Here is an 8,666-nt window from a genome sequence, read left to right on the forward strand (position 1 = left end):
AATAATAATAACAATAATAATAATAATAATTAATAATAATAATAATAATAATAATAATACTATAATAATAAAAGATTAGTATGCTGTTTTTTTATATGAATAATAATAATAATAACTATAATAATAATAAAAATAATAATAGAGACTGATTTACTGTGTAAGGTTAATTAATTTCTGTTATAAGGTAATGCATATGATTGAAGAGTTTTTGTACAACAGATTTAATTAATATGTTTGAATTGCAATTATGCTGGGAATTAGTTTTAATGGACATGTTAAGCATAATTGTGTTTTTGAATAATATAGTTATATTATACTTGTTCTTATACTGGAAAATGTGGTATTGTAGGTTTCAAGGATGTTGATGTGCGATCATTTACACCCGCCGGATCCATATAACCAAATTGTTGAGGCACAGTTACGCGAGACTGGATTTTATTATGTATCCCAAATTGGAGTTATTAAAGGCCAGTCAGCAATGATTAATGCTCTGATTGAGAGATGGCGGCTCGAGACTCATACTTTTCATTTTCCGGTTGGTGAGTGTGCCGTGACCTTGGAGGATGTGGCGGTAATTCTCGGTCTGCCAACAAATGGTCTTCCGGTTACAGGTCCGACCATGAGTAGCTTTGAGGCATTGGAAGCCGAGTGCTTGCACCAATTTGGAATTGCACCCAGCAAAAATGACTGTAGAGGGAGCTTTATAAAATTAACGTGGTTTAGAGGTGTGAGAGATCGTATAGTGTTGAATGATGATGTGCACATGCAGATGTATGTAAAGTGTCACATAATGTTGTTATTTGGAAAAATTCTGTTTGCAGATAAGTCGGGTGCAGGGGTGCACTGGAAATTTTTACCGTTGCTCCGCAACTTCGGTGGGATCATACAGTTTAGTTGGGGTTCGGCATGCCTGGCACACTTGTATAGATCATTGTGTAGGGCAACTCGTGTCGACTGCAAGGAGATGGACGGTCCAGTGACACTGTTGGTCAGTTGGGCTTGGATCCGGCTACCATTTCTAACGCCGATTCCTGACAATCCCCGAGTGTTTCCAATTACAAACAGGTAATTTTGATTAAAGTATGAACTGAAAGAATTGATAGAAATTGTATTCTGTTTATGGTAAGATAAGTTAACAAATGGATTGTCCGTCTGCAGGTGGCATAACTGGGACCGTCAAAACTATGCCTACCGATATAAAATGCTTGCCCACTACAAGAGGTTGTTGGATGATCTAGAAGAAGGACAGGTATTGTGTAAAATACCACTAGCTTATGTAACTTCTTAAGTGAAGTAATTGTTGTGTAATCATCTGACTGGGAGATTTGTCCAGTTTGTTTGGCAGGCTTATGCATTGGATACATCGACCCAGACGTAATTTCCTTAGCCATCCATCATAATTCGGTGGTGTGGAGTGCCACAGTGCCACTTATATCTTTTGAATGCATCGAGTGGCATGCAACTGATAAAGTCAGGAGGCAATTTAGATTGACACAGGGTGTTCCTAGTGAAGTGCAGGATCTAGGTGCATCACATGGCGAAGTTCTAACTGGGCCTAAGAATCAAGATTGGGCCAATACCCACTCGCGTTGGGTGATGCAGTGGACCAATCGATATAGTCACATTCTATCTGAAGACTTGAAGCATTTACATTATCCGTTAGAAATTTACATGCATTGGTACCGAGAGGCATATGGTGACCACTTGCAATTGTCGAACCTTGTTTTTGAAGAGAATCCAGAAGGTCCTCCACCACCACCACCACCACTGGCACCAGAACCGGAACCGGAACCGGTGGCCGTACCTCCACCACCACCGCCACTGGAACCGCCACATCAGGGGGTTGAGTATTTTTCACCATATGTTCCTTACACGCATCCGTCTGATTATTACTCAGCGTCAGTCCCGTCACACCAACAGTTTTGGGGTGGTCCACATTTTGAGTATGGAGAGCAACCTTCATTCAGTCAGCTGCTTGGTTTCATGGCATCGGGGTCGCACCAGTCACATTCAGGTAATTATATTGACATTCCCACCGACCATCAAGCACATTTGGGTGGTATTACTCCAGCTAGGAGGTCATTGGATTTGGGATGTCGGGGTCGCACTTCATCTGATAATTCTGGTGCCAGAATGTCTGTTGACTCGAGCAGAAGTAATGAAGCGGCGGGAGGGATCATACAAAGTGAAAATCCTAGACGTATTCTGATGACTCTGATTCATGAGAGTAATAGAGCAGTTCATCAGGATGAGGTTGAGGATGAGTCTGAGGATGAGGGTGATGATGAGGATGAGTCTGAGGATGAGGGTGATGACGCAGATGAGTCTGAGGATGAGGGTGATGATGAGGATGACGATCCTGCTGACGAGGATACAGCACCTAGTGCAGGTAAAACATAATGTTAGTAATGATTTGTATTTATATTTGTATTTGTATTTATATTTGTATTCATGGTGAACTTGTATTTATATTTGTATTTGTATTCCACAATGAACTTGTATTTGTATTTGTTGTGTTTTCATAGGTACGGCCACAAGTGAAAAAGGTAAAGGTTACAACCTTAGAGCTGATCCTCCACGTCGGAGTGCAAATCGGTATACACCATCCGCCTTTAACAGGATTGCAAAGAAGTGCAAAAAGTTATACAAAGATATGAAGTCGGCACCGAGGAAATGAAGTTGTAACTAGTTAATTATTGAGAATGTTAATTAGGTTCTTACTACTATTTAAGAAATAATGTGTACTATTTACTTATTGAGTATGTTAACTAGGTTGTTATTGTTGACTATGTTAATTTGGTTATTAGTATTTACTTATTGAGTATGTTAACTAGGTTGTTATTGTTGACTATGTTAATTTGGTTATTAGTATTTACTTATTGAGTATTTACTTATTGAGTATGTTACGTAGATTGTTATTACTTTTTGCCTATCGAATATGTTACTTACGTTGTTATGCCCATTCTCTATCGTGTATGTTAATCAGGTTTGAAATGAATATAAGCACTGGTTGGTCAATTCAAATGTCAATGTCGTACATAAATGTAAATCCAAACGAAATGTAAAAAAAGGTAAATACTACTATTCGGCTGGACCTGCACTTGGTCCACCACTTTGATGACATCTACTGCGACTATGGCCCTCGGCACCGCATTGCTTGCATCGCCTCAGGCGACGCAACATACGAGTGTCCATGTCATTCAAGAAGCGGGTCATCTTCGGCCGGCCCTTGGCTACCCGTCTGAGGAACGGGTTTCCAACGAATCTAGGTCCATGATAAGCAGGCCACGTTGCCGGATTTTCCAGCGGTCGAAACCTAGCCCTGTATACTCTTCGAATTTGGTCCATCTTGTAAACGTCATTAACGTACACTTTCCAATCCAACCTCTGATTTGCATAACACGCAAACACGTGCCTACACGGAATTCGGTCAACCTGGAATTCACCACAGTCACACTGATAGTGGCGCAGGTCAACTGCATACTCAACCCCACTAGGCATCTCGCGTACTTCGAAGACTTCATTTTCTCTATCAAAACAGCTAACCTGTATGTTACCTGATGCTCATTGATTTGCATTCAGCTTGGTTGTCACCATCTTAGAGAATACAAGTCCAGCACTGATTCGGGCTTCAGCCTCAGCTCTTTTCCTAGTAAACAACTCATTCAGTATGTAAAATGTCGCCTTAATAAGTGTAGTGACTGGGAGATTGCGTGCACCCTTTAAGACGGAGTTGATACATTCCACAAGATTGGTGGTCATATGACCCCATCGGTAACCACCATCAAATGCCAAAGCATACTGCTCACAAGGGATCCGATCAAGCCAATTGGTGTAAGCCTCACCCCGTTCCTTTAATCGTTCATAGCGCATCTGGTACTCCCTGGTCGTCCTCGAGTATCCTATGAAAAACATTCAGTCAACTATGAACACCATTATATTTGATCGTACTTACAATAATTCAAAGTTCATTCTATACAAACTTACCAATGTTGACGATAAGCTTCTGCAGGTAATGTGCTTTGAACTTCCTCAAGAAGTTGGACTCAATATGCCTGATGCAAAACATATGGAAAGCTCTTGGAGGAGACCACGCCCCATTACTTCGTTCAATAGCTGACCTAATCGAATCGTGTCGATCGGAGATTAGTCCGACACCATCACGGGTCACCACATGTTGACGCAGGTTGCTCAGAAAAAAGTGCCATGCATCAGAAGTCTCTCCCTCCACTATGGCAAATGCAATAGGCACGATGTTGTTATTACCATCTTGTGAGACTGCAACCAATAAACAACCCTTGTATTCTCCATACAAATGAGTCCCGTCCACCTGCACCACTGGCTTGCAGTGTCTGAAGGCCCTTATACAGGGGTAATAACTCCAGAAGATTCTATGTAGAACACGTATATCAGGAACCAAATCATCCCCCTGCTAAGCTGGCATTGTTTCAAAGTGAACCACTGCTGATGGCTCTTTGTGGCACATGGCCTCAAACCATATCGGCAAAGCTTCATACGATGCTTCCCAACTTCCGAAAATTGATTCGACCGCCTGCTGCTTTGCTAACCAAGCCTTGCAATAACTGATGGTGTAGTTAAACTTTGACTGAATATCAGCAATTACTGATTTCACCTTTATAGACGGGTCAACCTCTACCAACGGCTTTATTGCTTCTGCAACTGTCTTGGAATCCAGCTTCGACTGGTCTTGAGAAATAGTAGACCTGGTACAAGTATGACTTCCATTGTACCTCCTTATCTCCCAACAGTACTTCTTCTGCATTTTGGTTACCCTGATCAACCAGTCACAACCATTCCCATATTCTATGCATTTGGCATAGAATGTCGTCGGTTCCGACTCATATACCCGATAGTCCACACCTCTCCGGATGGTATAATCTTTCATTGCCTTGATTACTGCCTCCCTTGAACTGAATTCCATCCCCACTGTGAACTCACCATCCGCCACAACAGGAGGGGCTACATACATCAAAAGTAATAAATGCTTCATTATGTACTCAGTAAGAAGTCTTTCATTACAACTCAATTAATAAACATACTTTACTAGGTAAGATCGTTATAGTCTTATTTTTCGCTATTCCATCTACGTAAACAATAATTAAATATCATTCACAACAAAGAACTATTAATTAATAAAAAAATCAAACGCTATGGTCATAAATGCCTGGTCACATATCACATACATTACTCATCTGACTTATCGATCTGCTACTTCAGAGATTCACGTAGCTACCTAGGTTTACGCACCTGGATTCATATATTGCGGAAACTCCGGTGCGTGCATAGCCCCCAAATCCAACGACTGCATGAAAGAAGGCTCTTGAAACGGATGCGGGTTTGCTAGTGCATTTGCAACTTCCGCCACATCTGCGTTCATGGCGCCGCCAGCTGCTTCTTCGTCCTCACCTGGACCGACGATCTCATAGTTACTTTCAAATTCATCTTCGCTTTCACTATTATAATCTTCCAATTCAATGTTACGGTCCGCTTCAGATTGCTCAAACTCAATATATAACTCGATGCACGACATTCGGTGGCGATTTTTCATGTACATTGAAAACATTTCCTGCATACTCGCTTCGTCCATCACATACTTGGTCTGAAATTGAACAAACCCACCAAACACAGGTAAAAGATACCTGTACAAAATACACGATATCCTCCTACATCTTTGAGTGCCTATCTTCTCACAAATCACATCTTTCAACTCCTCAAATGACAATGTGAACGGAATAACAACATCTAATGGATTTTCACACACAAATTGAACTCCCTCATATGTTTGTAATAAGATCTGTCCGTAATAATAAATCTTCAATACAACTCTATCATCCATAACACTATCTATTCTCAGCCTCACAGGAATTTCTTTTACAAAAATGAAAGAGAAGAATCAGAGAAGAGAAGAGAGGAGAAGAGGATGAACATTAGCGGACGAGGAAGAAATGGGGCTTCTGTAATACCACCATCCGCTTTTTGTGTTGACTAAGGGCAAATCGGACGGACCGACCACTACACACCCAAATCGGTGGGTCCGATTGGTGCACCCCGGATTAAAATAAAATTCCAACACCCACAAATCGGTGGCACCGATTTAATACTCATTAGCCTCCCCCTACCTCAAATCGGTGGCACCGATTTCACCTCTCACTCACACAAATCGGTGGTACCGATTTCGCCTACTTCAAATCGATGCCTCCGATTTTTTCCCCCAAAATTCTAAGAAAGCAACGCCGTCATAACAGTGTAAATCACCCATAATCATCATATTCCAGCATAACTCACACCCCAATATCATATCTAAAAAAATCTGCCGGAATATGCCACCTTATGTTTTAGCGACACATGCATTACTCCAATATTTAACTCCCTTAGCTTGCGAGTGAAGCCACTGATAATTTAATAGTTTTACTTTGATTCCCAATTACCTAATACCACTAATAATTAAAGAAAATATAAATGGAGATCTCATCGGAGATTATTTAAGACATTAATAGTTGTTGCATTGCAACATTAATTAATTAATTACACATGGACATGGTAGAATCACCTTATATTTCATTACCTTTATAAATGATGATGGTAGCAAACTTGAATTACATACAGAAGAAAGCAAAGGGAAAAATCAATCCAATGAAGATATACATCCTTCCCTTTCTGGCACCGGGTCATCAAATTCCCATCGTTCACGTGGCACAACTCCTTGCCTCACGTGGCCATCACGTGACCATCCTCACCACCCCTTCCAACACCCACCTCTTGGCGGAGGCGGACAACGTCAACATCCACACCCTCCCCTTCCCATCCGACCAAGTAGGCCTCCCTGTCGGCGTCGAAAACATCTCAGCCGCCACCGATAGCACCACGGCCAGCAAGATCTACACGGCGGCGCACCTCATCGGGCCGCAAGTGGAGTCCTTCATGCAGCAATCGCCACCGGACGTGTTCATCCCAGACACGACGTACACGTGGAGCAGAGCCGTGGCCAACCGCCTCGGTATCCCCAGACTGATCTTCAGCCCTCACCTCATCTTCTTCGTTGCCATAATGGAAGCCATTAGATCGCACCCCGAAATCCTCGTTGATTTCGATGACACTGCTCCTTACACCATCCCTGGCCTCCCTCAACCCATCACCCTCTCCGTGAAGCCTTCACCAAGCCACCGTCGACTGATGGAGTCCATGGTTGACGCCGAAAGGGACAGCCTCGGAGTGATCGTGATGAGCTTCAAGGAGCTCGACGGCGATTACGCCCAATACTACGAGAAAATCACTGGTGGGAAAGTGTGGCATCTTGGCCCCACTTTCCTCATGGTGCAGAAAACATTACCACTTCAGCAGCCAAGTAGCGACGCTGGTGAAGGTGAAAACGAGTGCTTGAGATGGCTTTCTTCCAAGAAGGAGGGTTCCGTGGTTTACGCTTGCTTTGGCAGCTTGATTCGTCTCGCGGACAAGCAGCTTTTCCAGATAGCGGCGGGCCTCGAGGCTTCGGGGCATCAGTTTGTTTGGGTGGTGCGTAGGAACAAGAGCAACAAAGAGAAGTGGTTACCGGATGGGTTTGAAGAGAGGATGAAGAAGGAGGAGAGAGGGTTGCTCATAACAGGGTGGGCGCCGCAGTCGTTGATCTTGAAGCATGCTGCTATCGGATGCTTTTTGACGCACAGCGGGTCCAGCTCTGTGATAGAAGCGGCGAGTGCGGGGGTGGTGACCGTAACGATGCCGGGATGTGGGGACCACTTCTTCAACGAGAAACTGATGACTGAGGTGCATGGGTTCGGGGTGGAGGTGGGTGGAGCTGAGTGGAGCTTATCGCCGTTCAATGAGAAGAAGAGAGTGGTGAGTGCAGACATGATAGAGAAGGCGGTGAGGAAGGTGATGGACGGTGGAGAAGAGGCGGAGAGGATGAAGAAGAAGGCAAAGGAGATGCAAGAGAAGGCTTGCAGAGCGGTTGAAGAAGGTGGGTCCTCTCAGCAGAGTCTCTCGGAAATGATTCATCAACTCGAGCAGGTGGTGGTCTCCACTTTTGCTACAACCACTTTCTAAACTTCAAGCGGTGCAATAGATGAAATTTTATTTAAACGGTTCCGTTACGTTACCAACAGCATATCTCCCAACTTCTGCCAACTTTTATTTATAATTATGTTTTATGAAAGTGTGTTCGTAGATGTGTCTAATAAAAATATTTTTTTTATAACTGTGTTTAATAGAAGTGTCTTTATAGATATATTTTCTGGATGTGTCTCTTTATATATGTATTTAAAATATATTAATTATTAGACACATCCACGAACACACTTCCATGAAACACAATTATAAATAAAAGTTAGCAGAAGTTGGCAGGTAATATGTTGGTACCTTATACTTTTCCATATTTAAATCACTTAAATTATTTAATCTTTTTTAATTATTAATTTTATTAAAGTTAACTGTATCTAAATTTTTATTTTTTTAAGTGGAGAATAAAATGTACTTAGATTTTTATCTTTTAAGTGAAAAATAAGATTCTAACTCAACATTTTTAAGTGAGAATAAAAAAATTATATCATTTAAAATATAATTCATAAATTTTAGACTTTATTTTTTTTCTTGTCTTTTTTTGTCAATTGAATCAAGTATTCAACTATTATTATTCAACTATTATTGAT

The 8,666-nt window shown here is 41.8% G+C and overlaps 3 protein-coding genes across 3 annotated transcripts; 1 reads left to right on the forward strand and 2 right to left on the reverse strand.

Moving 5' to 3' along the window:
• Positions 1 to 3,081: 3,081 nt before the first annotated feature.
• Positions 3,082 to 3,501, reverse strand: LOC107480950 (uncharacterized). Its single transcript, XM_016101145.1, has one exon. The coding sequence runs from the start codon at positions 3,499 to 3,501 to the stop codon at positions 3,082 to 3,084; it is 420 nt and encodes a 139-aa protein (XP_015956631.1).
• Positions 3,502 to 3,564: 63 nt separating this feature from the next.
• Positions 3,565 to 5,857, reverse strand: LOC107480949 (uncharacterized). The gene is made up of 4 exons (XM_052258482.1): positions 5,269 to 5,857; positions 4,497 to 4,980; positions 3,988 to 4,361; positions 3,565 to 3,902 (listed from the first exon to the last, which is right to left on the reverse strand). Exons 1-4 carry the CDS (start codon positions 5,855 to 5,857, stop codon positions 3,565 to 3,567), a joined length of 1,785 nt encoding a protein of 594 aa, XP_052114442.1.
• A 715-nt stretch (positions 5,858 to 6,572) lies between these two features.
• On the forward strand, positions 6,573 to 8,215 carry LOC107481067 (UDP-glucose flavonoid 3-O-glucosyltransferase 7). The gene has a single exon (XM_016101278.3). It carries the CDS (start codon positions 6,595 to 6,597, stop codon positions 8,062 to 8,064), a length of 1,470 nt encoding a protein of 489 aa, XP_015956764.1. The 5' UTR covers positions 6,573 to 6,594; the 3' UTR covers positions 8,065 to 8,215.
• Positions 8,216 to 8,666: the final 451 nt, after the last annotated feature.

This window comes from Arachis duranensis, chromosome 3, assembly GCF_000817695.3.
Source record: "Arachis duranensis cultivar V14167 chromosome 3, aradu.V14167.gnm2.J7QH, whole genome shotgun sequence".
Classification (NCBI taxonomy): Eukaryota; Viridiplantae; Streptophyta; class Magnoliopsida; order Fabales; family Fabaceae; genus Arachis; species Arachis duranensis.